Source organism: Dryas octopetala, chromosome 2, assembly GCF_963921425.1.
Source record: "Dryas octopetala chromosome 2, drDryOcto1.1, whole genome shotgun sequence".
Taxonomy (NCBI): Eukaryota; Viridiplantae; Streptophyta; class Magnoliopsida; order Rosales; family Rosaceae; genus Dryas; species Dryas octopetala.
The window spans coordinates 24,430,362-24,448,635 of record NC_141367.1 but is presented as its reverse complement, the minus strand read 5'-3'; the positions used below and the strand labels follow the sequence as shown (position 1 = coordinate 24,448,635).

Genomic DNA, 18,274 nt, shown 5'->3' with positions numbered 1-18,274 from the left:
TAGGCAAGAGCGAGTGGCTGGAATGCCATTTTTTAGGCTAGACCAAGAGAGAGTGGCAGTGGCTGCCATTTTTTCCAAGAGAAGCCTTGTTGGCTTAACCCATCCCCGACCGCTCCGACGACAAACCCCGATAGACACTGGCCTGCTCTGACTGATGACTGTGCGGGTGGTGGCAGGTTGAGCCCCAAGCCGACCACCGACCACCGCCCACCTCTAGTATTAAGAGTTAGGTGGTGTTTCCAACTTAGATTTTAATGAATTCCAATAAAATTTAAGTGTTCCTAACTTAGATTTTAATGGATTTCAATGAAATCCAAGTGTCCTCAAAAAGTCATGGATTTCATTAAGTGAAGAATTTGAATGGATTTAGATGGATTTGAATGCATTTTTTACATATAACAAATTTCATGAGAATTTCACCAAATTCCTTTAAATTTTGATGGATTCTATGGATTTTAAAATCCATTAAACTCCTTTTAAATCTGAGTTAGGAACACCCCTTTAGAGTAGCGAAAGAGAAAAATTGAATTAATAAAATGAGTGAATTGGTTGGGAAAGGAAAATGAGAGTAAAAAGATGAACCAATTGAAAATGGAGGTTAAGGTGGCCCGTGGCCACTACAATTTCATTTTCTTTTAATTTAGTTTAAAGGGTAAAATCGAGTATTTAGAGTTTAAAAATAAAGTTATGGTGAATAAATATGAGGGATCTATCTAGATTTCCCTGATAAATATCACATTTGGAGGGAAAATTCATTATTTTGGAATGATAGAGAGAAGATCCACTACAAATTTTGTAGAAAAAATCCAAAAAGTTTTTCGCCCGCCAATAGTCTCCAAAAACTGTCGGCACCAATTTGCAATACGGGCATTAGCTTCTTAAAACCCGATTGGACCGTCTTCGCAAAACAAAACACCAGCCGTGACGATACCACATCTCGTAAATGACATGACGCCGTTTCAATTTTCAGCAGACCAGACAAATTCTCAACTTTCCCGCTACACCTTTTCCCCATGGCGGTCATTAGATTTCATATACCCCTCAGGGGTACTCTCGACATTTAACAAAACTACGAAATTCCACTCAAAACGCAGCGTATTATAGGAATCTCTCTGCGCGTCTCTTTGCTTTTTTCTATTTACACACACATTCACACATCGAAACCGCCTTCTCTCTCAGCCTCTCTCTCTTCCCATCTCTCTCTTATGGTTAGGGTTTCTTAAGCGCGTCTGCTTCGCCCAAAAAATATTTATATATTATAAAAAAAGTAATGTTGCAGAAAAGCCCTTCTCTTTGCGAATTCTCCAATTCTCACCTCGTAGAACTATCTAGGTCAACCATGGATTGATTAGCTTATTTCTTGGTAATATAGCCCTCACTCCACGAACTTCTGTCTTCTTTTTCGTTTATGCCCTTGCTTAGAATTCAGGTACTAAAAGCTTTTTCAAGCTCAAATAAAGTCTCCTTGTAGTCTCAGTCCTCTCTCTCTTTCTCTCTCTTTTTTCTTTTTGGTGTTTTTATAGGTTCTGTGTGCCAATTCTGAGTAATCAAACGTAGTCCGAGAGTGGAAATAGGAATTTATTTTATTTGTTTGAATTTTAATAATATTGACATTAGAATTACTGAACTTTTCGGATTTGAAAGTGAAATTTCATGTTGGTGGGTGAGTTTGTGTGCCTGTTTTCTGGTATTTGACTCGCTGAATTTCAATTAGATCTATCTGTGTTTGGTATTGCTTGGGGCCTGTTAATTCTCAATATGATTGCTTTTGAGTAGTTTTAAAAAAGATGGTTCAGAGCTCAGTTTCTCTCTGTAAGCAAAAAAAGCAAAAACTAAATAAAGCTCAGTTACTCCTCCCTTAGATTGATTTTAGTGCCTTGCGTAATGGTGGAGTGCTCACTAAGAATTGTATAAAATATTTTCGCTGTTCATGTTGCCTGAATGATTGTTAATTTGTTATAGAGAAGTCATTTTATCTATGTTATTTTATTGGGTCCTCGTTAATTAATTTAAATAGTGTTTGATTCGTTCCCAGTTTCTTTTTCTTAATAATGGCATCACATTTTCTGTTCCAACTGAAGCCTTATCGTTTTGTGAATAAAGTATACTTGTTTGAGAATTGCTTGATGTTACTTTGTCACCCCAAAAAGAGCACCATATCCTTTCCTCCTAGTTCTATTTCTCTCAATTCCAATTTGTGCTAGACTCTTTTGTATGCTGACGTTTTGTATTATTGTATTCTATAGGGGTGGCAGTCCTCGATTGGAAATGTATAATGTTCCCGAGCATGCAAATGATGACACTTTTATGGTATCTTTTTATTAATTTCCTGACCATATTTTTTTAGCATTGTCAATTCAAATCTTTTTTGAATAATTAATAAGGTTTTTGTGCTCTTGCTGAGTTATTGAGTGCTTTTGTCATAACTTGTAGATTCAAGGCATGGAACAAAACCTGCATTTTACGACTCCATTTGAACAAGTTGAAGCTATGTACAATGAAGGAGGCCCTGAGTTTGTTGTTGATCAGGGCATGTATTATCCCACTGCCACCAATTATGGGTATTACTTTACAGGTAAATGTAGTGGCTTTTTTGTTTTGGTAGATTAAGATGATGGCTACTTTGTCTCATTTATACTTAATGTTGAATGAATGTGGTCAGGATTTGAATCACCCGGTGAATGGGAGGATCACCGTAGGATTTTTGGTGTAGATGATCCAGATATCCAGTACACGGTGAGTGATTTCTCTCTCTCTCTCTCTCTCTCTCTCTCTCTCTCTCTCTCTCTCTCTCTCTCTCTCTCTCTCTCTCTCTCTCTCTCTCTCCCTCTCCCTCTCCCTCTCCCTCTCCCTCCTCCCGCACACACACACACAAACTTTAAGTTTCTTTAATGAGTCGTTATAAATGGTTATTCTCAAAGTTTGTCTCTATGTTTCAGGGTGCACAAAATGAAAGTTTGCCTTTTGTATATTATACACCTAGCTATGGATATGCACAGTCTCCATACAACCCATACAATCCTTACATACCTGGTGCTATGATAGGTGTTGATGGCCAACAGTACTGTACCATGCCCCCTTATCAGAACTCTGTCTCTTCACCTGGTTATATCCCTCTTGTTGTTCAATCAGATGTAATTCCCAATAGTTCACCTGATTCCTTGTTTGATACTGGAGCATCAAATAATAGACCTGATGGAAGAGGGCACAAATATAATTTAAACTCAGCTTCTGGAGCCTTCCCTAACTCCTCTAAGCCCTCTTCGAATCATATGAGTCCCTTAACAAAGGTATCAGAAGGGCCAAGAGGTAATGTTGGACCAAGCAAGCAAGCTGTGACACATGGAAGTGTTTCTTCTGGTCGTTTCCCAACCCCAGCCTCATCACATATCCTTCAGGTATTACTCTTTCCATTGTTAAGTTTTACAATTTTTATGGCAGGGAACCTCTTGTTCTAGAAATTTTTAATAGCATTACATATAAAACTGTTAAGCTCATGTTTTTAGGACCTGTTGAAAAGACGGCTTTCGTATTTTGAATTTGACTTATTTATGTGTTTGCAGGGAAGAAGTCCATCCGGCTCAATTGCAGCCGTGGATAACCTTTCAAATGGGAAAGTCATGCCTCATCATAATCAATTGAAGGTAGCGGTCCCTGTTGGTAATGACTTTGGATCTAGTGCTCAAGGACGGGGTGCTGTGGGTAAGCTTCGACCGAAGTTCCATGTTGGCAGGGCCTTGAATGATATACATGGCAGCCTAGAGACATTGGGTGAACAGAATTGTGGTCCTAGAATCAATAGGTTAAAGAATCAACTAGCTGTTAAAGCCTACACGACCAAGGCAGGAGATAGTAATGCACAAGGAAACATCATTATTCGTACTGATCAGTATAACAAGGATGATCTTCCAGTTGACTATGTGGATGCAAAGTTTTTTGTAATAAAATCATACAGTGAGGATGATGTACATAAGAGCATCAAATACAATGTCTGGTCATCCACACCCCATGGCAACAAAAAACTAAATAGTGCTTATGAAGATGCCCAGAGAATAGCTGCAGGAAAACCTAGTGGCTGCCCTATCTTTCTTTTCTTTTCTGTGAGTTCTATTACAACAGTTGGCTATTATTTAAGATCATGTATAATTTTATTGCTATTTGATTAGTTTATCTATAAACCATCAGAAGCAGGGCTTGTTAGTGATTTTCTGGGTTATGCTGATGTTGGGTTTTGCCTATGCACACAGGTTAATGCAAGCGGACAATTCTGTGGTGTTGCAGAGATGGTTGGCCCTGTTGACTTCAACAAGGATATGGACTTTTGGCAGCAAGATAAATGGAGTGGGAGCTTCCTTGTTAAGTGGCATATCATTAAAGATGTGCCAAACACCAGTTTTAGGCACATTGTTTTAGAGAACAATGAGAACAAGCCGGTGACTAATAGCAGGGATACACAAGAGGTATATCTAGATTCTGTTGTTTGCTATTTTGCCTTTTCTAAGTCTTCCATTGTTGGTGCATTATTGGTCATTCATTTCACATGATAGTATTTTCCCAGCCAATGTGCATAGAAAGTGTCAGAAGTCATGTCTGGTGGTTACTGAGGACTGTATGAATTGAATTATTGGTGGATGGAAACCCAGACATGGCTGATTGGTTAAATGGTTTTGTCCAGTCAACCACAAGTGGGCACATAGCTTCAATTGCAATCAAGTGTTCTAGACCATATTCATGATATGAGTATTTGTACTGAATTTAGCTAAAGAGAGTTTGCACAAATCATTTGGAATAGTGGCTTTGAATTGTTATGTATATTCATGTTGTCCTTGAGCAGGGAATTCTTAGGTTTCTTATTAAATTTTTTTACTTCGCAGATTATGTATAAGAAAGGCTTGGAGATGTTGAAAATATTCAAGAATCACACATTGAAGACTTCTTTACTTGATGACTTTATGTATTATGAAGACCGTCAAAAAATCATGCAGGAAGAGAGAGGCCGGTTACTTAGAAGTTTTGAAAATCCATTTTTAGTAACGGCTTTAGGGCCCCCCCGCAAGCTGAACTCTGTTGGTGAGCTGCCTCGTAGTAGAGAGGAAAAAGTCACCAAACTTAATGATGATGCAAACTACTCAAGAAAGACTATAGTTTCTGCTTCTGAGCAGGTTTCCTCTAACTTAGATGTTCTCAATGCAAGTATCACAAAGAAAAACTCTGGGCAGAAGGCACATGAAGCAAGAAATGATGCTGTTTCTACCTTAAAAATTGGTTCACTCACTATAAATCCGAAGCAGGTGGAGCCAAAATCTTCAGCTGTTGCTGTTACTAATTCTGAAAACATTGAAGTTGTCACTGTAGGCTCAGTGCCTGTTAGAGTTAATGGATTTAATGAATCTTTGGGTATTTTAACAGTTGGAACAATCCCGCTTGATCCTAGAGCACTACAAGTCGAGAAGGGCGGTCGTCTTAAAAAATGAGGCTCAACGGGAATGATTCAGAAGTTACTCACAGTTTCATTTTATTGGTTCTATTTTGTGTTGTCTGCGGGTCCATTGAATCCTGAGCTTATGATACTCAGTCATGGTTATAGGCAATGATAGAATGGAATACTCACTTTGATGTTGTCTCTTTTGGTTTTAACCCCCTTTTCTTTAGTTCTTTTGATCCTGTTTTTTCAGGTCTACACTTTTACTTATGTCCTGGATTTTTTGGGGGGTTTTGTTGTTGCTGAAGTCAAGTGGAAATACAGATTTATATTCAAGATACAAAGAATTTTCTGTTATTAGCAATTAACATATCTGTAAGTCTTTGGAGTGCAGTGGGATTTCTCTCCATTGTTGAGTGGGAGGTATGGTATTGGGTAATTGGGTTCCATTCCTAATAGAATATGGAGCCGAACTTGTACTAAAGGATATGTTGTGTTCCTTATATCCTTTATAATAAAGTGTCAATGCTTGATTCAGATACTAACACATGTTTATTTTCTTGGAATTTAGAAAATATGGTTGCCTTTCTTTCTATGTGCATGTTATATGTTTATACCCATCAAATGTGGGAAAACGTGTGTAATTTGATAGTTTCCCGCCTTTCAATGGTTCTCTCTAGTGCCTTCTTCATCCCCCAATCCAATTATTACACTATTTGGCATACCAAGCTAAATTTGAGTTGCCTTGTTTCATCCCCAACATTGCTCAATTTTGTTACTAATTAAAATCCAGTTCAGTTCAATTGGTTTCAAATTTTCAAAACCTACCGAAACTAAATCAATCTAGTCTAATTTAATCAAAGAGAAATGCTAATTGTCTTCTCTTAATTAAAATAATTCAATTTGATTCAATTAAATTAAATTGTGCAATGTATTACTATTTGGTGAAATATGAAAAATTATTGTGTATTCGATACATCGTCACGTGGTGTAATCAATCTGACGTTAAGAGTATTATTGGATGATATATATTTATATTAGTAAAGCATAATATTAATAAAATTCACCCACATTATGACACGCTGGATTGATTACACCACATGACGGATATGTTGACCCTAGGGATAATATACGCCATATTGAAATTGTTACAAGAATAATGCTCGTATACCATGTTTTGGTACTACCTTGTGTGTCATTTATTTAATAGAAGTGAGACCCACTATTATAAGTAGGTCATACCTCTTTAAGAAATGTGATACACAATGTGGTACACCTAACATTATTGATTGTTCTACCAACAAAAATCACGAAGTGAATGATCAAAGCTACTAAACCATTTGAATCAAAGTTGGCATCTCGATGAATATGTCCTGAATCCACTTCATCAAAAGATCGAACAATGATCAAATATCTCTATTAATGTTGGGAATTCTCCAAGGAATCAAACATCGATCCAAAATGCTATCAATTAAGAGTTTAGAGCCACCATCAATCTTGATCTTCCTAAAAAAATGTCCTTTATACGGGAAAACACCCCTTATACATGAAACACCCTTGATATGAGAAAACTCTCCTTATATAGAAAATTGCACCTTTTACGAGAAACGCCTATGATACGGGAAAATATGCCTTATATGGGAAAACACCCTTGATACGGAAAAATATTCCTTATATGGGAAAACAAAAACGCCCCTTCTACGAGAAAACACACCCAATGTGTGAAAATTCCCTTTATATGAAAAAAGCTTCTTATATGAGAAAATGTGCATGGTGCGGGAAAACATCCCTTACACTCCTAAGAATTACCAATATTATGTTTTTTTTTTTTACAAAAAAAGGTCTTTTATTAAAATTACAAATAATAAAGAGTGCTTCTATTTGTACACCATTTTCTCTCTACACACCTCCTACCATCTTCTAAAATTTAAAATTTCTCTTAACACGCTCCTCCAATTACCCTAATACCCCTATTTTATCTAGTTCACAAAATTTCTCATCACAACACACTTTATCAACTCAAACAAAAAAAATAAAACACCCCATTCACCCAGTCCCTCCCCTCTTCACCCGACCCCTAGCCCCTCCCTCTCCTTCACCCGACCCACCAAACCCCTCCCTCCTCACCCGACCACCTCCTTCCCTCCCCTTTCACCCGACCCACCCAGCCCCTCCTCTCTCTCTCTCTCTCTCTCTCTCTCTCTCTCTCTCTCTCTCTCTCTCTTCTCTCTCTTTCCCTTTATCCTCCAAGCATCCACCTTTAAAAAAAAATTGCAACAGGTTCGGCGGACCAGTGCTGAAACTGGTTATTTCGTTCTGCATGTACCCAATGAACAATCATGTTCGATTCGGTGGATGACTGCCAAACAAAACAACCAGTTTCAACGAACTAGTGTCGAACGACATGCTTAGGTCATCGTCTTTGGTTCTTGCTTGGGTCGTCGCCGGAGGGTAAACTTAAAACTGAGAAAAGAAGAAAAAATGAGGGGGGAGGGAGAAAGCTGGGTAGGGGCGAGAGAGAGAGAGAGAGGAAAAAAAAAAGGAGAGAACTCGTTGGGTGAAGGGGGAAGGAGGGAGCTGGGTTGTGTTTCCAAACAAAGACAGAAAAGGAGAGAGAATAGAGGGAATGAGAAAGATAAGGAAATAGAGATGGGGTGTGTGAGGAGAATTGTTTTTTTTTTTTTTTTCAAATAATATGAGTTGTCCTTTAAGGTCTTTTCCCTTTGCATTAATTAGGTAAATCACAAATTAAGTTTTTGGGGTATGCAAATAACAGTACTCATAATAAAACTTAAAGTAGTCTACTCCTTATTTATGTTAGAGTTGTCAAAACTAATTTTAACAAAACCCTATCGAGGTGGGGCACAATAAATCTGATGGTCATTGGTCTAAGATAGATTTTGATCGTGTATTAAATTTTCTTTCAAAAAATGCAACAAAGCTTTAGGGCCAATTGTAAGCACTTTATTCGAGTTTGATTTTTTGAATAAGATCGTCCTTACTTCCCAAATTTGGCAGCACATCACCATTTTTTTTTTCCCAAAATTTAAGGATAGTTCAAGCCTCGTAAATTAGTCAAGCAATCTAAAAATAATAAATTACTCTCAAGTCCTATTTTTAAAAGAAATTTAACTGGAAACTTAGCCAAATAAAAAATTAAGTTCAAGTCTTGAAAAATACACTATCGAGCTCTCGACATGGTACCGAGAGTTCAGAGGATGCAATTGCATCACATTTTTAGGTTGTAAATGACTTTTTTAAGTTGCAGATGTATCTTTTTAGATTGTACATGATATGTTTTAAGTTGTAGATGTATGTTTTAGGTTGTAAATAGAGTTTTCATATGCAGGTTAGGTTGTAAATGCATCTGACGAGCACTCGGCAATAATCACCGAGCGCTTGATAAACAGTTTGGGTGGGCCGGCTGGAGTTTGAGTTAAATTTCTTTTTCATTTTAGGTTTCTAATTAAAACATAAATCTAAAAAAAAATCCACTAAAAGTCAAAGAAGTCAAACAAAAACTTACAACATAATACCAAAGATGTGATCAAAAGACTATATCTTTATTACAAAAAGGACAAGCAGATAAATCCCATAGGAGAAACAATGAAGTTCTCTCAAATTCTTAACCATAAATTAATAATATTACGTCAGCCGTCAGCCTGTTACATGATGTTATTAACATGTATCAAATGAAGAGAAGAACTTACCTGCAACAGCAGGTATGCCAGCTGTTATCACACCCCCCATCTCTCTCTCTATCTCTCTCATTCCCTTTCTCTCACTTCTCTCTCTCTGTTACTCTCTTCCTCTCTCTCTCTATTGGGGATAACACCTGTCCCTATAACAGGGACAGGTAAGTTCTTCTCATCAAATGAATAATGAGCAGAAAAATTCATAAAACCAATTTTCAAATGGATCTTAGAAGAGTGAGCCGTGGGTTTTTACACTGAGATTGGAACCACGTGGGCCGTGGCAGATTTGATAGAGAATCTACCTCTGGCTTCAAGACCCTACGGTCCCTACCTACATAATCTCATCCTTGCAATCAAATATAGAAATAGGTTTAAGTGTTTAACACAAATATTATGAACAATATCACACAACCTGCTTTTATTCCATTGTTAATCATGAAATAAAAGCAGGAGTGTAAATAACAGTTTTCTAAACAAAGCAAGTAGGTGGGCTGAGCAAAGATGAGATGGCATCTGCGCATGACGACACGTGGTAGTCATGCTCCATTTCCTGGGGCACGGGGCCCATCAGCAACGTAACCAGTGCTTTTCCACGAGCGCATCAAAGTACCGAGCTCGTGACTTCTCTATTCTCTAAAAGGACAATTTTTTTTTTTTGTAAAAAAAAAAAAAAAATCGAACAGAAGAGTTCCACACTTCCACCTGACACTTCCACAGACTTATAAAACGCCAGCGAGTCAGTGACGCTGTACCCAATAGACTGTAGTGTCGCTCAGTGCTATGTGATTCCTCCTCACCAGCGTGGAAGTGAGTGTAGTCGACGCGCCGCTCCTTGGCCGCGTGGATTTCGCACTCCTCCGCCGTTGAAATCTCTTGTCAGGTACGTCGAGGACCACCAAACGCGTGTGGACTCGCGCTGCCTCCTTTCGTCTGAGCTCAAATTCTTGCAGTTGAAGATATCAACGTCCGTTCAGAGTTCTCTCTTCGCTATTCGGTGATCATTTTGTTCTATTTGCATTTCCTTTTATTTTCTTTGGTTTGTTTGGTTACTGAGAAAACGAGGAAAATAAGGATTTTTTTTTCTCTGACTTCTCTATCTCGGCAAATTTTTATTTTTTAGGGGGCATTCAGCATTCTCTGTATGAGTTTGCATGACTAATTTTGTGATTTGTTATGTTTATTTTCAGTTGAATTTTTTTACTTTGGTACTAGTGGTAGTGGGGATTATTGATATTATTCTTTTCGATAAGCAATTCTGTCAACTGTTTTGCAAATTGAGCATTTGCAAATGCTATCACTTTATGTAACATATATGATGCATGGCTTATTGATTCCATTACTTTCACTAGGGTTTGTTACAGCTACATCGTTGTGGTAATGTGGTGTGATGTGAATGTGCAAAGCAGGTTGACCAGTTAGACACTTAGATTTCATGGTCTATAGCTCAATAGTGTTATGCAGACATTGATTAAGAACTATGTAATCGACTTGATATTACCAAATTCTGTCCTTAGGAACTGAGAAGTTGGTTGTTGGCTACTTGGCTCACATTCTGTTGAAAGGCTAAATGTGATGGTTTTTTTCCCTGCAGAGGGTAACCGGACAACCTATTGTGGACGACTGTAAAATTATATTTTCCTTCTCTGCCTCAACTTTTTCATTTAAAAAAAGGTATGCTCATGCATTAGGTTCTACATTATCCTTGGAGATATTGAGTGCCATCTATTCATGTGCTCATTATTTGTTTTCTATAGGTCAATATGACAAATTACTCAAACGGAAAAAGTTCCTCAGATCAGGAACGTGAAAAGGCGATTGTTCCCAAAGAAGAGATTTTGGATTTCGAGTTGCCTACGGATACTGCATTCTCAAGCCATTTTGGGGTATGCCCACCTTTTTATGAATACTTCTGCCATTTACTATATGTTGAAAGTTCACCAGATATGATATATCTGATCATACTAAGTCAATTGTATAGAATTTTGAAACTGGCCGAGAAACACTGAACAAATTAATTTCTTTAATGATATGATTTCGCAATGTATACACTCTGTCAACTATCGATTCCTGAGAGTTCTTTATTTTTATTTTTTTTCTTCTTTCATCCATTGTAATTCCAGGACAATGGCGCCAGTTCATCGGGAAGCAATATGAGATCAAACTTGATTGGAATGGGATTTTCACCATCACTTGTGGACAAAGTGATTGAAGCAAAGGGTATGTGCCAAACAATTAACTATATTCTATTGTATCTTACTTTAAATTGGTAAGGGTTGGTGAGGGTGAACAGTGGCATTATAGATAGACAAGACAACAAGAAAGTACACCATGCTGCACCTGGGCCATATACATGCACATATACATGCACATGTGTACGTTCATACACACACCGAGGCTTAACGTACCTCATTTAATGCAGTCCATGTTTTATTTGTTATTATCATTATTATTATTATTATTATTATTATCTGCACTTGTATCCTTAATCAAATAATCTGCTAATGTTTTTCCCCTGAAATTTTGATGGTTGAGCATCTTTCTTCAAATGTAGGTGAAGGCGACGTAGAATTGTTGTTGGAGACACTTTTATCATATCCCGTAAGTAACATGTATTGTTTGTTAAATGTTTCTTGAAAGGTTTTATACTTGTTTGTTAAATTTTTCTAGTTAGCAAACATATATTTGTTGTGAAGATGTATTGTTTGCCATGCAACTTTGCAAGGTTTAGATTTTATGAAGTTTCTTAAAATGGCCACCACTTGTGCTTTTATGGTTAAAGAATTCTTAATATAACCTTGACTGATCTATTGCCTTGTGGGGTCATACGAACGGAGAAACAAATTAACTATGTAACGTGGGCCTATTGCAACTAAGTATCACTATATTTCTCTCAATGAACAACTTTCTTCAACTAGGTTAGGGTCTAATTAATTTAGGTTTAGGTTTTTCTTTGCAATCCTTGCGAGTTTGACCTTGTTCTTACAAAACTGTACTTCAATTTATTTGTACGCTTGCAAGTATAATTTAACACACATCATTGGCTGTTGTTTCACTGGTTTATCCTTGTTTAGTTGTTTTTGCTTGTGTTTTATTGTTGATTGGCTTTGTTGGCATTGTTTTATTGTTTTGTTGAATGAAAATCACATCTTCGGCGTTCTTTATCAAGTCCCCATTTTGGTAAAATCCTTTTTGCTATGTCAAGTCATAGGTGTGAGAAAACATACTGCAGAAGGTAGATATGGTTGCCTCAGTCACTCATAAAAGATATATTTTCTTTTATAAGAACTCTTAAACAATATATTAAATCAATAATTTTTTTCTTATCAAAATAATACTGCTTGTTCGAACTGTATCAATACATTTTGGGTTGCTCAAATGTATTATAAATGTTTCCTGAAATTTTAATTTGACACATACTGATGCAGTCCACATATTCAGTTTTTGCAATAAAGTATTTCTCAGATATTTTCATAGGAATTTTGAATGCTTATAGTCAACCTGTTTCGGAATGAATAGGGTTCTCAAAAATCAGATTCTGGATCATCAGATTCGCTGGATAGCTTATTTGACGATCAGGGTGTAAGCAGTCCTCCGGAGGCTTCTACTATTATTCAACCAAAACAGGTATCCTTCGAAAACTGCTGTGATTTTGTTTTTCTGAAATTTTCCTTTATATTTCCCAAAAGATATGAATTGGCGGCTAGTGCACTTCTTTTTTATTTATCTTCACAAGCCAATGGGCAACTATGTTGGGTGACTTACAATGGTACCAGTAGCGTTGTGACTGAAATTGGATTATGAGGTTCAGTGACAGTGGCTACAAGAAGCTTAAGACATATCAAGTTTCAAGAGTAGCTATGTCACATTTGGAAATCTTATTGTAAAGTAAATAAATTCTCCTCACTTCTCTCGACGAAGATAAAATGAGCAGCTGTTTATTTTATTTTTTATTTTTTATTTTTCATGTAGTTTTGTTTGTTTTAATTTGCATATGATTAGGTTCAACCTTTAACTTTTGGCAGGAGTCTGATTTACCTGATGGACTTAATGATGGAAAAAAGGCATCCTTACTGACGATGAATTTTTCTCTGAATGAAGTTGAGTTTGCAATTGATAAGCTTGGTAGGTTGAAAATTCGATACTTTTTATATTATAGTAAAGTGTTTGACTTTTATTGGCTTTCTAAATGGAGAAAAACATGGGATGTATGGAAGAAACACACTCACTGGTTGACACTTTTGCTCTTAGACTAACCTACAATTCAGACATACTTTCTATAAATTTTCCTTATGTTACATAGATAAGTCCATATGTGTTTGCTTTAGGCTCCTGAACCAGGCATATATGAATATAATATCCTGAATGATCTATCATCACAGTTGAGTTTGGAGCTATTGGTGCTAACAGTTTCAGAGATGTTTGAACCAAGGGAAGAACTCTATAAAGTTACATTATTGAAACTTGCGTACATAGCACAAATTTGAAGATAATATCCTTACTAGAATAGTCTCTCTCTCTCTCTCTCTCTCTCTCTCTCTCAATCAAGGGAAAAGTAGGTATTTCTTCATATGCTGACTGGGTCTTGAAATTGTTTGGGCATGTGAGTGGTAAATATTTATCTTCTGAGTTTATACACAATTAGACAACTTCTACACACGTCTGGGTAGCACAATTCATGTCAGATTCGTGTTTGTCAAACCTGTCTAATATGTGTGCATAGAGTCTTTAAATAAGCATTAGTAGTACTTATATCATGATATTTCACCTTGGCTTTTAGCTCGTTAGGTAATTTTTCTGGCTTTAATTTCCTATTATAGTATGCATAACATTTCAATATAGGTTGGTTAATCTCATTTTGTTGCATATCAGGTGAAGATGCTCCAATTAGTGAATTGGTAGATTTTATCATTGCCGCTCAGATAGCTGTGAAACTCGAAAATGATATAGATGATACAACTCATGGTGATGAAGAAAAAGATGAGGTCTAATAATGATCCTTGCATTAAATTGTGATCCTTCTGATGTCATTTTTGGATGTTGGTAACACAAATACATTATTTTTGGGCAATACTTGTTGAATATATGCTGCAATTCTTTTGAGAAAATACAAAAAATAATGGATATGCATCAATCAAGAAGTTTGAAATTGTCGGAACTTTGCTCCGTAATCATGTTGGACAATAAATAATGCATTCTTTATGCTTATGCTGTTAAACATGGCATTAGTACATTTATCAACTTTTCTTAGCTACTTTGGGATTTTTTGGGTGCTGAAATGATAATCGCACATCGGATGAAAACCATGGTACTAACATATTGGGTAGTTTAACTTTTCCAGGTAGATTATGTTTTGTTCCACAACACTAATAGATGGAAATTCATAATTGGAAATTATTAGTTCAAATCCGTCTATAGCTATCTCAAACTATTTTGCTGTTTTACTGCATTTTCTTGCCATGTGCTGCTCCATTGGGTTTTGGACCGTCATTTTCTTAAGTCGTACTTCTAAACAAGTTTTGTACGGTCAAAGTTTGATTTTAGAAAAAAGATAGTTGAAAAGAGGACTTACTTTTCACCTTTCATCTCGTCACCCCCAAATTAAGCAATTATACACAAGTCTTCACTGTAACAAATGAGGTATGAATGTATGGTTACCTGACATAATGACAACAGATGCAGATTTAGAGAGGATTATTTTCTTTCTTAATACATTCTTTTAATCATCAAGTTTGCGTTACAATATTACATAGTTTCCATGTTGTCTTTTGGAATTCTCAGAAAAGTGTCCGTGTTATATGATTTGATATTGTATCGTACAATAATCTAACCTTTTGATTCGCAGGATACTAATGATGAGAAATTATTTGGGACCATGGAGAAGACACTTCGTTTGCTTGAAATGGGTTTCTCTGAGAACCAAGTTTCTTGGGCAATCGAAAGATTTGGTGAGTCTTTGATATCATTTGCTCCACTAAACATGGAAAGGAAAGAACATAAAATGTAGAATATTTGAAATCTAATAAATTTTTTTGGAGGGGCATATTAATGGTACAAATAATGCTTCTCATGACCCTTGTTCTAAACTTCTAATATAATCATTTCTGTTGACATTAAAACTGCATTTCATTCAACACAAAACAAATTGCTTTGAACTGTCAATAGCTTCATGTAGTCTACTGGATTCTGTAGGGAAGTGTGCTGAATCACTCCTAACTTGACTATGTTTGATTAATTCCACCTTGATGTTATGCCGGTGATACAATTTCATTAGCTTATTGCTGATCCATACTTAACTATCATTTTCTGTTTTAGGTTCTGGAGCTCAAATTTCAGAACTTGCGGATTTAATCGTTGCAGAAGAAATTTCTGATAACTGTTATAAAGAAAATAAGGTAGGATGCATTTTTATAATCAGTTATTAACATGTGCGTGCATTCATATATTTGTTTAGCTGCCTACAGGCCCAATAAAATTTTGATAGTGCTCTTTGGTGTCATAGTGCCTGCAAGTAGTTCATTTTAGTCTGAAGTTATATACTTACAATTTGGCTGTGCATGTGTTAATATTGGAGATATATACCAACACTACGCAGGCAACTTTAACTTAATGTTTTCTATCTTGCAACGAACTTAATTCTTGTCTGAAATCAATAGCCAGATGGAGCCTTACCAATTTTTGAATGTCCTTGTAAAAAGTACCTTTTACAAGATATATTACCTCCTGCATGTTTAGGAGTCTCTGTTGTTCATTCTTACAAGTTAGTATTTAAAATAATATTTTCACCTCTGATGGCTATGTTCATTGCATGCTTGCTTCTTTAATGCATCCTAACATCTAAACATGTATGGTCTTCTCACTCATTATTTAGATTGGTTTACTAATGTTTGGAACAATATATCTGGTGCAGTACTCCTCAACCCATTCAAATCATCCACACACTGCAAAGGGTTCCAGATTTTTCGATATGGGATCATATGATTCAGTAAAACTTGAAAGTGAGGAATTCTATCCAGATACAGCTTCTCAATCAAGGGGTTGTAACCTGGAAAATAAGTTTTTAGGGAAGAGGCCTAAGCAAGAGTTTGTTGATGATAATTCAAATGTTGTTCCTCAGTTCAGGGCCTCCAGACATAAAATTTTAGAGGAGAAACGTAAAGGGAAAAGGCCAAAACAAGAGTATGTTGATGATTCTAGCTCTTTCATTGACCCTAATTGGATGGAAGAAAAAGTTGACCCTGAAATTGGCAAAGTTGGCATGCCAAACCTCTTCCAAAGCAATCCTTGCAGGATTGTGAATCGAATGGCAGCTAAACCCCCATATTTCTTTTATGGAAATGTTTTGAATTTAACAAATGATTCCTGGGCAAAAATATCTCAATTCTTGTATGCCGTTGAGCCTGAATATGTGACTACTCAATTCTTCTCGGCCTTGAATAGAAAGGAAGGCTATGTACACAATCTCCCAACTGAGAACAGGTTTCACATCCTTCCAAAGCCACCAATGACCATTGAAGATGCAATACCACATACAAAGAAATGGTGGCCTTCATGGGATACAAGAAAGCAATTAACCTGCATCAGTTCTGAAACCAGTGGCATATCTCAGCTCTGTGATAGGCTTGGAAGGATGCTTTCTAATTCTCATGGCCTGCTCTCATCTGTTCAGCAGAGAGACATCCTTCATAATTGCCGTTCATCAAATCTAGTGTGGGTTGGCCAATACAAACTGGGCCCTATGGAACCTGAACATTTGGAGCATATCCTTGGCTACCCATTGAATCACACTCAAACTTCTGAGAGTGGTTTAATGGAAAGACTTATGTCCCTCAAATACTGCTTCCAGACAGACACATTAGGTTTTCACTTCTCTGTGTTGAAATATCTCTACCCGGAAGGATTAACAGTGTTGTCAATTTTTAGTGGAATAGGTGGGGCAGAAGTCGCTTTACACCGGCTTGGAATTCGGTTGAAAGGTATTGTATCTGTGGAAACTTGTGCAACAAAGAGGAGAATTCTCAGGAGGTGGTGGGAGAGTTCAGGACAAACTGGACAGTTGGAGCAGATCGAAGACATTCAGAAGCTAACAAGCAGCAAGCTTGAAAGTCTGAAGAAGAAAATTGGTGGATTTGATTTTGTCATCTGTCAGGACCCATGCAGTCACTCAATTTCTAAGATTCCTCCACATAGTGACAGTCTCCCAGGTTTTGAGTTCTCCCTTTTTTATGAGTTTGTGCGTGTTTTGCAACGTGTAAGAACTATGGCTGAAAGAAAGTGACAGCTTTTTCTACCCCTTATTAAGGATTAGTAGAATAGTTTTTTCTTGAGAAGTTGAGCTTGATAATGTCATGCCAATGTATTTCCGGATAAGTGTAAGCAGAAAAAATAGCATTGACAATATACTGATTAGTGTTATGCATAAGTTAAAAAATTGAGATGATGATACTGATGCCATTTTAACCTAGCAGAAAGCAATATTTATGTTAATCTAACCCCCCTGTTGCTTCTCTCATGAAAGGTCTTATATTAGAAATGGTGCATTTGTGGTGGCAGGATTTTCTATCCTATGTTTAAATGTCTTTGCTTGAAGTTGCACAGCAATTTTCTTGACTTGGAATGCTTTCAAAAATTGGCATCCCTCTTTCATGAATGCAATGCTTTGATTCAGGTCGTGATTGTAGGCAAAGCGGGATTGTTGCTTTCATATTTTACATTTCTCTTTTGTTTGAATGTCTTTTTGCAACACTGCAATACTACTCTGAAATTTCTTCTTAAAGGAGTGGTTGTATGTATTGAAATGAATCCAGACATGGAAATTTTTGTGAGCACTCAAGGAGTCAGTTGACTTTGGCTGCCTTGCTGTTAAGTGTCATGGTTGGAGCAGCAAACTAGACTGGATAAGCATATGAACTAGAGTTTGTCTATGATACAGTGTTTGTATCTCATACAAACAAATCTTATGGTGAAAAATATATATTCTAGTAGAAGAAAAGTGAATCGGTCAAAATTCAAGAGTTAAAAATGTGTTTATATGGCAACAATTTGCTATGAACTAATCATCTAATATCTACAATTCTTTCTTTCTGGTTGTGAATTACTTGCTGGTCAATCCTCAGCATGGGCAAAATGTTAGAACTGCTTTTGCTGACATTTGGGTGGG

The 18,274-nt window shown here is 36.6% G+C and overlaps 2 protein-coding genes across 3 annotated transcripts; both read left to right on the top strand.

The window, feature by feature from the left end:
• The first annotated feature begins 1,165 nt into the window (after positions 1-1,165).
• ECT6 (evolutionarily conserved C-terminal region 6) lies at positions 1,166-6,022 on the top strand. Of its 2 annotated transcripts, none has more exons than XM_086234143.1 (8): positions 1,166-1,363; positions 2,247-2,310; positions 2,434-2,575; positions 2,663-2,736; positions 2,940-3,398; positions 3,564-4,100; positions 4,248-4,460; positions 4,875-6,022. In XM_086234143.1, exons 2-8 carry the CDS (start codon positions 2,269-2,271, stop codon positions 5,472-5,474), a joined length of 2,067 nt encoding a protein of 688 aa, XP_086090269.1. In that variant the 5' UTR covers positions 1,166-1,363; positions 2,247-2,268; the 3' UTR covers positions 5,475-6,022. The 2 variants fall into 2 exon arrangements, with proteins under 2 accessions (XP_086090269.1, XP_086090268.1); XM_086234142.1 differs by having other exon boundaries at positions 1,166-1,429.
• Positions 6,023-9,890: 3,868 nt separating this feature from the next.
• DRM3 (S-adenosyl-L-methionine-dependent methyltransferases superfamily protein) lies at positions 9,891-17,597 on the top strand. The gene is made up of 11 exons (XM_086233179.1): positions 9,891-10,111; positions 10,709-10,788; positions 10,872-11,000; positions 11,238-11,334; positions 11,669-11,715; positions 12,634-12,741; positions 13,140-13,239; positions 13,987-14,099; positions 14,960-15,062; positions 15,430-15,509; positions 16,025-17,597. Exons 3-11 carry the CDS (start codon positions 10,878-10,880, stop codon positions 17,390-17,392), a joined length of 2,139 nt encoding a protein of 712 aa, XP_086089305.1. The 5' UTR covers positions 9,891-10,111; positions 10,709-10,788; positions 10,872-10,877; the 3' UTR covers positions 17,393-17,597.
• Positions 17,598-18,274: the final 677 nt, after the last annotated feature.